This window comes from Tupaia chinensis, unplaced genomic scaffold, assembly GCF_000334495.1.
Source record: "Tupaia chinensis unplaced genomic scaffold, TupChi_1.0 Scaffold000104_1, whole genome shotgun sequence".
Taxonomy (NCBI): domain Eukaryota; kingdom Metazoa; phylum Chordata; class Mammalia; order Scandentia; family Tupaiidae; genus Tupaia; species Tupaia belangeri.
This window is the reverse complement of record NW_006159568.1, coordinates 3,070,099-3,084,614: the sequence shown is the minus strand read 5'-3', so window position 1 is coordinate 3,084,614 and position 14,516 is coordinate 3,070,099. Positions and strand designations below refer to the sequence as shown.

The 14,516-nt window shown below is 53.7% G+C and overlaps 1 protein-coding gene across 5 annotated transcripts in view; it reads right to left on the bottom strand.

Annotated features, from left to right (window-relative positions):
* PAX5 (paired box 5) overlaps positions 1-14,516 on the bottom strand; it is a 212,093-nt gene that overhangs the window by 8,829 nt on the left and 188,748 nt on the right. For all 5 annotated transcript variants that reach the window (XM_027770032.1, XM_014586019.2, XM_027770033.1 and 2 more), the window contains one exon: positions 3,730-3,816. In XM_027770032.1, coding sequence (XP_027625833.1) covers positions 3,730-3,816 — 87 coding nt within the window. The remainder of the gene's footprint in view (positions 1-3,729; positions 3,817-14,516) is intronic.

The following is a 14,516-nucleotide window of genomic DNA, read 5'->3' as shown; positions in this document are numbered from 1 at the left end:
GAGGGTCCTTTTGCTTATTTGATGGTGTTGCTGATCCTCCCTTCGGCCGTGTAACTGTAGAGGTGTCCACCGAGCCACTGAGATGTGGACAGTGTGTTAAGAGGGCATGAGCGCACATGGGCATGGATGCACGCAAGAGCTCCCCGCAGCTCCCACTGACCTAGCGGGAACACAAAGGAGCCTCAGGGCAGTGGTCCATACCCCTGAGAGAGAAATAACCAGCCCAGGTCCCTCTGTCCCCTGGGATTCTCTCAGCCAAACCCTGAAGACACCATGGGGAAGGGCAGGTTTGCAGTATAAATAGGCCTAGAGGTATGATAAGCTCTGGCCGGACAAGCCAGGTGTGTCACCATCTTTAGGAGAGAGAATCGCTCATCCAGGGCTGTGTGCCACAAGAGAGCACCGCGTTCAGCTCCTGCATGAATGAGGCTGCCGTAGCCACTCTCCTCACTTGAGGCAACTGAGGCCCAGGCTGACTGATGACCTGGCTAGGAGGCCCCGGGCTTTAGACTTGACAGTGCAGGGGCCATCTCTTGTCCATAGTTGCCCAGCTTCTCTTACACTTCCTGTGTCTGTAGTCTCCCGTGGTATGAGGCCTGCCTCTCAGCACTAGAATCAGAACTCAGCCTCCCAGCCTCCCTGGAGGAGTCCGACCCGGTGAGGCCCCAGGATCTGTCTGAGCCCCCTGACCTTTGAGCTCCGCTTCCGGTCGGATCAACACGTTGGCAAGGCTACTGTTGTGCACCCCCCGACCTTGGAACAAAGCTTGGGTCAGTTAGCATGTCAGCAAGGCTGCTTGCTATTTGCTCCAGAGAATTGAGGCAGCCTCACTGGGAAGCGACCCCCCCTCTGACTCCCAATTTACTACTATGAAAGAATTGCATAGCTCTCCTATACATCCTGAGTATATGATAAAATCTTCCAGGAAGTCCCCGACCGCTCCCCTTTGCTCTGATCACTTACTATTAATTACAATGCTTTATCTCCATGGTCACAATAGAGGGTGGGCTGAAGTTCTTTCTAGGCAGAAGTAATCTTGACCTTTGGAAGGCCCTTTAAAAATACATCCTTTCTTTACCTAAAATAAGATTAGGCCAAAACTGGCCCAGGACACCTCTGCCCTCTCCAAGTGAAATAGATAAATATATTAGGATTCCTCAAATTAAGTTTTAGATCCCTACAAAACTGTATAAGTATCATTCCTTATTAGACCCATAAAAACTAATATCTATTCTTGAGATTTTCTTTTCTCAGCACCATTCCCAGTAATCAGAAGATGGCTGCTGCACCGCATCAGCTGATAATCATCTCTGCTTACCGGAACCGCTTTCCCAAAACTGCATTCCATGGAGACCCACCTACAATTGAGGAACTGCACTAGACCCACCCTTAATCCACCCCTGAATAGAATCTATGTTCTTTATTGTTAAAAGACTTTATGGGCTGATAATTGAAACACTAGCCCCTCTCCCATTTACCTGTATGTAACACATTCTCAATAAAAAGGCACGATGATTCCTAGCAGTTGTCACTCCTCAGAGAGCGATCTCTGAGGGGTGTCTGGCATAGGACGTGCATGAAAGGCATCGAGGCCTCTGTCTTCTGTTCACCTTCGCCACCTTCGTCGAGATAACCCACCCACGCCGAGGCTGGACCCCGGCACCTCCCAGCCTCCCCTGCTCCAGGGCACAGGTGTGGGGAGCTTAGCCAGTCAGATTCTTGCACATGACCTTGGTTGAGGAGGGAGTAACCTGAAGAAGTGGGCTGGGGACTCCATCTAGTAGCAGAGGCATCCAGCTTTGGATGGTGGCAGGGGGGCTTCTGATGCACCACATCCCTTTGCCACACCTGCCTGAGCAATTTCTTTCCCACTTCTCTGCCTCTTGAATTCCCAAGTCATTAAATGAGAGCCACCGCCAAACCCTGGGACACGCTGTGAAAATTAGAGAAAGGTGTCTCTCCTGGGAAGGCTTTGTGCCACATGCTGGCTGGCTTCCAGCCCCCACTTGTCTCCTGGAGCTGAGCTCAGTGTTACTTGGCAGCCCTGGGCCCACATGGCCTCCTTGGGTCACATCCTCATCGGAGGGAGCCATGCCCACAGGCCGATACCCAGGCCTCCTTTGTGCCACATGGCCTGTGGGTTTCTCAGCAGCACTGGGTGGGGCTCTGTGGTCACTTTTCAGGGAAGGGCTCTCAAGCTCAGTCCTCAAGACTCATCCCTCTGCTCCTGCCCTGCTGGAACACACTGGCTCCAGGAGACCAAGGCCAGCCCTTGCCTCCTGTTTCCTGAGTCTGATAGCCACGTCATCTCAGAGGGTCCATTTAAGGAAACACGCTGGGTAGGTGGAGGTCCTGGCCCAATACTTAGAAATGATTCTGAACAAAAGCGCTAGAGATTTCTAAGAGATGCATGTGCAGATTCAGCCCCTCAGGGAGACCTCAGAGAATAAGAGCCTAGCAGTCTTTGGTAGGGCTCGAATCTCCCAGGCATGGGGATCTGGAGCACTAATTGGCATTGCTCCTTGTTCTAGCCACAAGTCATGCATGACACTGCCAAAACTGTGGGCCACCCAAGGCCCCAAGTGCACCAAGTGTAGAATGCTAGCAGCAAGGAGAGGTGACATCCATATGCTGTGTCCTTCCTACTAGCGAAGCCAGGCTTTGGAAAGGGTCAAGGCTGAGAATCACGGTCTCCTTCACAGACCTGGGGCTTGGCATCTGGAGTTTGATGACACCAAACTCAGGTCATTATTTTTGTGACGCAGTCTGTGGCTCAGTCCTAAAATAATTAAGGATCCAGAGAATTAATAGGTTTTCACTTAAGGAGGACTTGTTAAGCTAGACCGACAAATCTAAGGTGGTCTCAGGGGACCCTTCCAGGTCTGACTTTTACTGCTCCAAATGGAAAATTCTTGGCTGAGTGCTGGGGGAGGGATCAGTGTTGCAGCCTACACGCTGATTGGCTTGTTCTACCATAGGCATGAGTGACATCGTGAGTACAGGGCCTTCAGCTTCATGTTCCAGAAACTTCAGTTCCAGCTGACACTCACTAGCTAGTTTCATGTAAGTAAGTTTTATTTCAGCAAAATAATAGGTTCTTCTCAGACTTTTGAGGGTCTTTGGGGGTGACCCAAATATCTTGATGATATTCATAGATCAGCCTGGGACTAGCCATGGACAATCCACCAATCTGGGACTTGGGCAGAGGTTGGGCCCCAGCTGAGTCCTGAATGGCATGCCTTGGCAGGCCCCCAGTCATAAGACAATCTGTTTCCAATAGTGCTGGCTCTGGTGGTGACCTGGCAGACATCACTAATCAATTACTGGGCTTCAGAGTCCTTATCAAGAAAGCTCTCCGGCAGCCACTACTGATCAATCCAAGTTGACATCTTTACTGTGTCTTACTTAAAGAGTTCTCCTCACCTGACTGATGATTCTTAAGAAGTGCAAGTTACTCATGGGCAGGCACTTTTCCTTACTTCCTCCTCCCTCAATTCCCTTTTCTCCTTTCCCCCATCTGTACTATTTTCCCTGATCTACCGAGACATCTTGGAGGAATTAGGGCAAGCAGGGCTGGAGTGATGCTCACAGCCCTGAGACACCCCCCCACACACACACACACATACAAGGCAGCCCTTCTCTTCCACGTTTCTGGGCAAGCTACTTGCCCCACCTCAGTGACCAGACCTGTCCCAGAGAGGGGCCCCAGAGAGCCTCCCCAGTACTCACCCAGCAGCCCCGGGTTGGGGAACCTCCAGGAATCGTTGTACGAGGAATACTGAGGGTGGCTGTAGGGACTCCCGGAAAACTCACTCCCTGCATGTGGTGGGTGGAAAGAGAAATAGAAACCAAATATTAAATCAAGTTTAGAAAAGGCCCTTGGGGCCCAGCCAGCCTGAGGCCAATGGTGTTTACCTCTTACCTGAGCCGCGGATACTTTATTTTTATTTATTTATTTATTTTTAGATTTTTGCCATAAGGCACGTGTGCTTACTGGAGAGACAGGAAAAAACAGAGGGAGGGAGAAGGAAAGTGAGAAATCAGCCCCCAGGGGCAATGCCTACACCACAATCCCTTCTCCTCCTTTCTCCTCTTGGAATTTTGGGCACACAGGCAAAGGTACTCTGCATGATTTTCAAGTTGAGACTGAGATTTGAACTGCAGAGTATGCGATATGGAATATAGCCACCTTAACCTCCATGCCACCTACTGCCAACTGAGGCCCACAACCTTTCTAAGCAGACCGCCATTACTGCGTTGTCTGTATTTCAATCAGTGGGCATGAACACACATGTGCACTGTGGGCGTACCACGTGCAGGTATTTCCTGGGGCCATTGGTCCATTTCACAAGGGAGGGGAGGAGACTGATGCCCAGGGTCTCTCATAAAGTGGCCTCGATCCCCCTGGCCACACCCAAAGTCCCAGTCTGCTTGGTTCTCAGCCCAGGACCCCAGCATGGGTTTTACTCCTCTCCCCATATGCTCCTGAGCAGCTCTGGATAGAGAAACCAAAGGTAGGCTTAGCTCCTTTTTGGCCCTCTGTGCTGTAAATCCAGGGATGGTTGTTCAGGGCTTCAGACCAGAGAGATAGACCTAAACCCAGGCCCTCTGCCTGGAAGAGGCACTCAACACTTTGTTGGATAAAAGGACAAACCAAAGGGCCGGGGGAAAACAGAAGAGGAAGTGAACTGGGGCCTTCCTTGCACTGGGAAAGAAAGAGGCAGCTGTTAGGGTAGGGGCAGCTGCTCTGGCAGTCCCTGTGAGATGTGCCAGGGCATGGGGGCATGGTAGGACTTGAGGCTGGTCAACTCTGGCCTAGCTACCCATGGAGTGGTAGGGCTGCCTCTAGCCCTCCCTGGGCTCTGCACCCCGGGAAACCTCTGTATCACTGCCCAGGGCACAGGACGGGTTCACAACTCTGCCCCTCACAGCCTTGCTGCCTCGGTCTCACAGCAGACAGTATGCTGGCTCTCTCCACGGTGGGGCCTCAGGGAAGGTGGAATTTTGGCCTCCTCAGTGGGGCCCGCTGCGCCTGGCAGAGGGGTGTCCAGCAGAGGCCCTGGAGCAAACATGGCAAGCTGGCTGGTGAGTGGCTTTTTTAAGCCACTGGGGACAGCAGGTGGGTCCTTCCCTGCTGGCAGTGACAGGAGTTACGCAGACCCAGGAGACCATCTGCAACCCAAGCATGCCTCCACCATTCCCAAGGGTGCCTATGAGGGCCAAAGGGCACATGGCTCCAGAAGGGAACAGCCAGAAACTGGGATTGGGAGCCGAACTCTCTCCCCCTGTGGCCCAGATCCAAATGGGAGCCCCTGGGACTCAGCCAGAGGGGCAAGAACAATGAGGGAGGACCCCTGGGCCCAACGCGCCTCCTCCCCACCCCTACAGGCAAGCACAGGCAGAGCGTGTCCACATACACACACACACACACACACGCACGCGCGCATGCACACACGTGCTCCTCCTCGGGCCTCTCTGGGGGCCACTCCCAGCCTGACAGCCTGAGTCTTCCAATTCTCTGTTTTTTATGCCTCAGTGGTCAGGGTGTCAGGTTCCGCGTGCGGAGGGAGAACATGGTGACAGTGCTGGGCTGCGCAGCCCAGCCTCAGCAGATCCATCAGTGCCGTGCCTCCTCCTCCTTCTCCTCCTCCTCCGGGACTGGTGAGGAGAGCGGAGAGACAGAGGCTCCTGGAGAAGGGACTGGCTGTCCGCCCTGCTGGGCTCTGGGGCCACCAAGCTGCCCCCTCAGAGGCACTTCCCACCAGTGCGGGGCTTGGCCCTGGGGCAGAGGGGACTATGACACTGGCCAACTCTGCCTCTTGTTTTAGCATCATTGCTCCTGCTGCCAGGACCAGCTCCAAGGCCACCTCTTCCAAGAAGCCTCCCTGATCTCCAGCTCCCTACAGTTCAAGTCTCAATCATTCACGGATTTGTCGTGGCCATGTTAGCCATCCCCACATCGGTACTGGCTCCTGGAGGCCTATGGAGGACCACGAACAGCTCCCAATTTCTTTAGAGGATATGTCTTTTATTTATTTATCTATTTACCCTCTGAGAATAGGTAGTAAACACTTCTCGCAAAAAAAAAAAAAAAAGGCCAAAGAGCCCCTATCTAAAACATCCCCCCACTAGAAGGATGGAGGAAGGATGGAACAAACCCCCACTTTCTGAGTGATAAAGCCAGAGTGTCTATCTCATTAGGGCAGGGCACACCTCCCAGGAAAAAGGATACTGCCAGTGACTGGAGACCCCCAACTCCAAACCCCTAGGAGCGGGGACTGTTAGCTCGAGATGCCCCCCAAAAAAGGGCTCGGGAGCCCCTCCTCCACCCCCTTAGCCAGGCAATGGGCAGACAGGCTGTGACTGCCAGCTCCTGGTGCAGGGACAGCCAGGACCCCCGTGGGCCTTGGCAGCACGACCCCTCCCCTCCCCTTTCCCCTGGGCAGGCAGGTGAGTGCGAGGGGTGGGGGAAGGTGCCTCCTCACCTTCCCCTCAGCATGGCACCCAAAAAAGACAGAGCTAGAACAAGGGAGAGCGAGCACCACGGGGCGGAGGGCGGGAGACCGTGAGGCTGGGAGGGAAAGCAAGCGAGAGCTAGAGGGTATGTCTGAGCCAGTGCTGTCCGCCGTCTTCAGTCCTGTCTCCCGCCTGGCCCCATGGCGCTAAGTATAGAGGAGTGGGGGTGCCTCTCACTGGGAAGCCTTGCATGGGTTTGCCCTGCCCTTCACGGAGTCCCCTGGGGCCTGGCTATCTGGCCCTGCAGGTCCATCTGACTCCTCTCTGTACTGTGAGCTGCTTGGCACCCCAGTTTCGCACACATCCACCACCCACGGGTCCCTGACGCTCCCTGCGACGCAGCACCTCCCACAGATGACCGCCGGGCTGTCCACCTCCGAGGCCTTGTCCCCACGTGGTCATCCCTGTGATGCCTCTGCTCACTGCTGCCTTTAAAAAGGAGCCTTTTTGCCCCATTCCTCCCTCTGCTTTATTCTTCTCTGTAGAACTTATCGGCTCCAGCCTGCCTTGTTTGGGGTGCTCAGGGAGTCACCCCCCTCTTCTAGATGCCGGCTCCATGTGGGCAGGCAGAGTCGTCTGTTCGTGTGCCTTTCCAACCTCTGGGAGTGAGCCTGGCATCGAGCAGGCACGGGGAACTATTCATTGAACGAATGAATGAGGGAGTGAGTGAATGGGGGCCTAAGTCAAGCAGGGACCCAGTCAGGGCAAACGTCTCCGACTCCAAGGATGGCTGCCCTGCTTCCTCTCTGTACCGAGAGCCGGGGCGCACTACGCACCTGCTGCGTGCCAGGATCCAGGCCGATTTCTGTGAGGCCATGGTCCCATGGTGGGGGAGACAAACCCTCCAGGGACACCCTGCTCCGCCTGGCATGCTGAGAGTGGCGGGGTGGTGGGTGCCCTCAGCACCTGCTCAGATGCCCGGTGACAGTGATGCACTCTGGGTAAAGGCAGCTCGATTGTCTCTGAAGCAGGAGGCTTACCCAGAGGTTGCCCCAGTCAAGTGCCGGGGCCCTGGGGTGGCATCTGGATAGATGAAGTGTCACGTGGGGAGCTGGCTGAGTGCAGAGAGCTCTTACCCCATAAGATATGGGGAGGCCAGGTCCCCACTCACCAAGGACGCTGCCTGTCTGTAGACCTGGCCTGCCAGGCCACAGAGCTGCCTGGGGTGTTGTGGATCCGCTACTTGGGTTCACGCCAGGCGCTATGTCAAGACCCACGGGTGTAGCTGGTCTGGCAGAGAGGTAAGGAAAAGGGCTCTGGCCTGACTCCCTAGCTCTGTGACCTTTGGTAGGTCACTCAACCTCTCTGTGCCTCAGTTTCTCCCTCTGTAAAGTGGGAATAACTAGTAGGTTGTTGTAAAGAACACATGGCTGCTGTGGAGAGCAAATGAACCAACACGCAGTGCCGTGACACTCAGCAAATGTCACCATGGTGACGATGAGCCTAGACGGGTCGCACAGGCCACCTTGGCACCCAGAATCAGTGAGCACTCCTGACAACCCTGTGGCGCTCACGCAATGATGGCAACTATCTACATGTTAAATGTGGAAAAAATGGGGCCTCAGGAAGGTGGGGGGGTCTTGCCCAGGCCAGGAGGCCATGCCTCAGCCAGGCCCCTGACTTCCATCCCAGGATTGCCCTCCCACCTTGGGCCTCCGTTTCCCTATTTGTAAAAGGACAAGTGGGACGAGAGATGTCGAGAGGCCCTCCTTGTCCGCCGAGCCTGGTTCCACACCGTAGTCAGGGTGCTTGGAGTAGGCTAGACGCCCCGAGTGCTCTGCAGCCCGCCGATCCGGGCCTCCTTGGGGCTGGGGCTCCAGGCCCTTGCTTTACTCCCCCTGCTTGAACTCAGCACCATCACTTCTTTTTTTTGTTGTTTATTTATTTATTTTTTTTTTTGAGAGGTTTTTGCTATAGGGCGCATGCGCTCGCCAGCCAGCCAGAGACATAGAGACAGAAAACGAGAAATCCCCCCCCAGGGGGATGGTCACGCCGCAATCCCTTCTCTTCCATTCTCCTCTCGGGATCTTGGGCACGCACGCACACGCGCCCAGCGTGAGTTTTAAGCCACCGGGTCCAGGACGTGAACCGCGGTCGACTACGTGGGAGTCCAGCGACATAGCCATTACGCTAATTGCTGGTTCCCAGCACCATCACTTCTGAGGAGCACTTGCCTTCCAGCCTGGCACCTCAAAGGGAACCTTCAAAAAACAGAGAAGGCCTGGGGGCATGCTGGGATGCTCTCTGGGGTGGAGTCTGGGGGTATAAGGCCTTGAAGGACGGGTGAGACTCCGAGAGCAGAGGGAGACAGATATCCCAGGCACAAACCAAAGTCTGGCACGGGGCTGGTCAGAGCCTGACCCTGAATGGCAGCTCTTCCATGAAGCCGAGTAGCAGCAGCCATGGCAGAGCAGCTGGGGCAGGGGGAAGTCTGTTTCCCCAGGGGGATGGTCACGCCGCAATCCCTTCTCTTCCATTCTCCTCTCGGGATCTTGGGCACGCACGCACACGCGCCCAGCGTGAGTTTTAAGCCACCGGGTCCAGGACGTGAACCGCGGTCGACTACGTGGGAGTCCAGCGACATAGCCATTACGCTAATTGCTGGTTCCCAGCACCATCACTTCTGAGGAGCACTTGCCTTCCAGCCTGGCACCTCAAAGGGAACCTTCAAAAAACAGAGAAGGCCTGGGGGCATGCTGGGATGCTCTCTGGGGTGGAGTCTGGGGGTATAAGGCCTTGAAGGACGGGTGAGACTCCGAGAGCAGAGGGAGACAGATATCCCAGGCACAAACCAAAGTCTGGCACGGGGCTGGTCAGAGCCTGACCCTGAATGGCAGCTCTTCCATGAAGCCGAGTAGCAGCAGCCATGGCAGAGCAGCTGGGGCAGGAGTAGGTCTGTTCTCCCAGTAGGGCTGGGACACAGCAAAGGCTTCAGACCAGGGAGCGCTGGGATCTGGAGGACAGGCTGGGGGAGCTGAGCCTGCGGTCAGGGAGACCCTGGCTAGCTGGCTGTCGCCATGGTCCATGTGAGAGGGAAGGGGGCCTGGGGGTGACACAGCTGTGACATTCATAGCACAAAATGATATCCCTTGAGTGCTGGGACATGTTCTGGGGGCAGAAAGTAAAGCCCGTGGTTCTGGCTTTTCTTGGGGCTTTCAGAGGTGTACCCACAGGCCCAAGACAAGATCACCCCATAAACACTTTTCCTAATTGCTCTGCTCAGCACTAAGGCCACGACCTCTTGCCTCTTTCTACCAACTGATTCAGGCCTTCGGCATCTCACACAAGTATTAACCCTTTAAACTGGGAGACTTTCCTTTGTGTGTTAATAGAGAAGCTTAAGTGAGGCCTTGTGGTGCCAGCTCATACCTGGAGAGCTGTCCCTCTGTGGGGACAGCTGTGAGCAGAGGGACCACTCCTGGTGCTATCTGGGTTGGTCACATGTAAAGTCCTAAGCCCTCTTCTCCACCTCTCTGATCCCTAGAAGCACACAGGACAAGACCCGGTGGCCGATGAGACCCGTGTGCAGTCGGCACTGCTAGTTGGCCTGTATGGTGCTGGGGAGCAGAAAGCAGGCGGTGGGGCAGGGCTGAGAACATGCGGTAGTCAGCCTCTGCTCCCTGGCTGTGTGGTCTTGGGCAGGTGACTGGACCTCTCTGGGCAGAGTCTTCTCAAGTTGAACATGGACCTAATGGAAGCACCTCTGTCCTAGGATTGGCAAGAAGTAAATGAGAACACGGAGTAGCTGGGAGAGCTGGGGAGAGAGGAAAGAAGACAGAGCCTCCTCCACAAATGGAATCAGGCCTTGAAAGTCATTTTCTAATTTCCATTGAGTTTTTGGGTGTCCAAAAAGAAGCCCGGAACTGGGTTTAGGGATAGGGAGAGACAGCAAAAGTGTCATGCATCGGAAGACAGGAGGAATGGGATTACGGGTGTTTCCTCATTGAGAGTGAGAAAGAGGGAGGAAGAGGAAGATGCACCGGCCCCATGCTGGGGTCGGGGGTGGAGGACATTACGAAGGGGGCCGTCCCACTCCCATTGCGTCTGCATCAGGAGTTTAGTCCAGGCCCTGCCTGTCTCCCATGCGTTCAGTAAAGCCTGCCACACACGCAAATGCCTGGGTTGACTGCGCTGGTGTTTCCCCCACGTGGAAATCGGGGAGTGGTTGAGTGCCATGTGTGGGTGGCCAGCAGGGTTGACATGAAACGACAGCGGCGACCACAGAGCCCAAGAAACCTGAGCCACAGGTGAGGACGGGAACGCGGGTCCACCTGGGAACATTGCAGAAACCTTGAGGAGGACATCGGACTTCCCTACTGGGGGGGCGAGTGAGAGTTCGAATCAATCTTATCTTATTTCAGGATGCTGAGAGGTTCAAATAATCCACCAGATGTGGGATTATTTGAACTAGGGAAAGGAGCGGTAGGGCCAGAGGAGGCCACCACATTGCAGAGACAACAGGGAGGGACCAGCAGATGGTCCTCGAGGGGATTCCGAGGCACGTGGACAGATCCCCCTGCTTTAGGTGCCGTCGACAGGACCCAGAACAGACACCTGGTCCCCTTTGGGGCCCACGCTCAGGGTCACACCCTAGACATGCTCCACCTTCCTTCCCAGGACACTGCCTTCCCACCTGGGCCACATCCCTGTTTGTAAAAGGATGAGTCAGACCCAGGGATGTCTAAAGGCCCTTCTTGCCAGCAAGACGAGACCCAGGGGTAATGAGACCCAGTCTGGAGTCAGCACGGCTAGTTGGCCAGTACGGCTCTGGGGAGCAGAAAGCCCACAGTGGGGCAGGAAGGGTGTCGCTGTGCCCACAGGGCCGAGGGCATGTGGTGGTCAGCTTCTCCCAGAGGAAACAGAAAACGGCCCTTGGAGTCTCACAGACCCAGGCTCCAGGCCACGCTCTGCCGTTCACGGGATATGTGGCCCTGGGCACATATTATTACTTCTCGGGCCTCCGTTTCCTCATCTGTGAAATGGAAGGAAGGAAAGTCCCTACTTCTTAAGCTTGTGGAGAAGGTCAGATGACGCCATGGCTGCAGGTGACTTTGTAAGCCTCTGTGTGGTGGGCATGGCAGTAGAGAAAACAAGGTGGGAATTCTATTCCCCACACAAGCCCTCTGATCCCAACTCCTCTTCCACACAACTCTTTGATCCTGGGGAGGTGTGAAGAGGGAACCCAGAGGCGGAAGAAATACAGAGATGCAGAAATGTCAGGACAGGAAGGGATCTCAGAGGTCCTGACACTCAACACATTCTTGTGTACAGATGGGAAACCAAGGCTCAGGGAGGACAAGGGCTTTGACAGAGGCCAGGCATGTGGGGTCCCACGGAGGCTGGGAAGGCAGAAAGGGCAGCTGCTTGGGAACTGCCTGTAATAGGACCCGTGGAGAGAATGAAATGTGGACGAGGGTAGAAACAGAGAGAAGACGGGCAGCGACGGAGCACCGCTGTGGACTTGCCCCTTCATTCACACAACGACCCCTGTGAAGGGGAGGTCAGAGCCGAGATCCTGGGGCACAGGGCCCAAGGAACTCAAGGCTTCTCACTGAGCATCACTGTCCTCATTCCCGCCAACCCCAAGCGATTCGCTTCTTCCCGCACGGATGGAAGTAAAATGAGCCCACCCGCCACAAATCCATCTCCTGTTGAACCTCACCACAGGTAAGCAGGCCTAAAATTAACTTTACAGGTCATTTCTCTCAGCCTTCTCACCCTCGGGACCACAGAGCCAGTCAGGCACAGGCCGGGGCCTGGGGCCCCAGCCTGGATTCTGGGTCTCAGGATTTCTGCTATCCCTAGGAGCACCTCGGGGGCTGGACTGTCCTCCCTCACATCCTCCCCGCCCCACACCGCCCAACACACAGCCAAGTTGAGAGAATGTTACAGTGAGCATCTGTGTAGCCACCACTCGACTCTTCTGTCAATTTTTTTTATGTTTGCTTGTCATAGGCGAGGGGTCTTCAAAAAGCTAGTGGAAAATGTGTACTTCAAATATTTTGATTTTTTTTTGCATCAAAATACGCTCGTTATGTTCCTTGCATTCTCCCATGAACTGTTTGAAGCACCTCCCCACCTCTCCGTTCCCTAGCCTTTCATTCATCTTGCTTTTTATGCATTTCCAGGCAAACTGCACCCATTAAGGGCTTCGGCCTGCATAGCATTAACTAAAATTCACTACTTGTTTACAAGTGGTTTCTTTGGATGCAGAACCTATACAATGTGAAATGCACAAATCTTAAATGCACTATTGCTGCATTTTGACAAATGCCTATACCCGTATAACCCAACCCCCTGGCAAGACGCAGAATATTATCCTCACCCCAGAGGGAGAAAGTTCTCTCATAGCGAAGAAGGGGGGCCGCTGACCAACCCAGAGCCCAGATATTCGGGGGTCTCACTGAGTCATAGTAACATGGACTTCCAAGAATAGCACAGATGACCTAAACCCTATTCTAACACAAGTCCCCGCTACCAGCAAACAGGAAGCCTTCCACCAACCATTAAACAGAACAAAGCTAGAGAAATGCATGTTATTTCCGCAAAGGCTCAGAAAGCAAGCAGAGTTTAAGAAGGAAATTTAGGATCCATGGCAGGCTTTCCTTAGACACTCTCTTCCAAATACAGGAGAGCTGACTATAAAAACCTGTGAGGTAAATACTGATTAAAATAAGAAGTTTAAAGGGGGCCACGATAAATGCAGCTTTCCTGGAGATTCCAGGGACAAGCTGGAATGCCCGCCTCGGGGGTGTCTTCAGTTTCCCCTCTGCTAAGAGCTGTGTGATGGCGAGGAAGTCAAAGTTTCCTAAAATTCTCAGAAGTGACAGGTAAACGGGCTCAGCGTAGCTCTTAATTAACCCAAAACGACACCTGCCAGATGATGGGGATTTGCAGAGCGCGCTGGGGGCCGACCCCATCTGCAGATGGTGGGCTCGAGACCTTGGCCGGCTGTAATTAACATACGGAAAGTCTTTCAAAGTGACTTCACAGCCAAGTTCTGTTTCAGAAGGATTCAAACTGGGCTTTGAGAGAAAATCTTTGCGAAGGAGGAGGAGGAAGGAAGGCTCTGAAAGGACCAGGAGATTTCTCCAGCTCCTCCCACAGCTTTGCCAAACTGCATGATGTATCATGGCTGAGGGATCCGTGGGGACCCGGGGCACGGCTGTACAAAGCTGAGACTAGAGGGAGCACCATGCAGTACCACACATACGTACAAATACACAAACACATGTATTACTCCATTGTATAATATGCGTGCCCATGAAACATATGTATACATTTGCATCTACATGTATGTATATGCAATAACATCAATATATGATATTTGATATTCATGTTATCAAAACTCCATGAAAGATAGATAAAAAATTACATGAATTTCACTCTCTCTCTCTCTTTTTTTTTTCTTCAAAATAATACATATGAGGGGACTTCAAAAAGTTCCCGGGGGCCAACCTGTGGCAGGTAGGTCCCATAAGGCCAACCACGCAGTTAGAATCCTGGACCTAGTGACTTGAAAAAACATTCTTGGTACGTGTGCGTGCATGCCCAAACTCCTGAGAGGAGAATGGAGAAGGGATTGTGGCATGGTCGCCCACACTGAGGATGCTTTTTCAAGTTCCCTTCCTCTCCTCTTTCTGTTTCTGGCAAGCATTCATGCCCCACAGGGGGGGAAAATTATGGAAAAATGGAATTAAAGCATGAGTTTATTGGGGTCAGCAGGTGGCATGGTGATTAAGGCACTGGACTCCTACATGGGCGACTGTGGTTCAAGTCCCAGGCCTCATGGCTTGCTTTCCCACTTTCCCTTTCTTTCTCTCTGTCTCTCTCTGGTCAAATTAAAAATAATAATAAATAAAATAAAACAATTCTTTTTATTTTTATTTTTGGAGAGGTTTTTGCTATAGGGCACGTGCGCTCACCAGACAGAGGGAGACAGAGAGACAGAACAGAAAAAATCACCCCCCAGGGGGGATGGCCACGCCGCAATCTCTTCT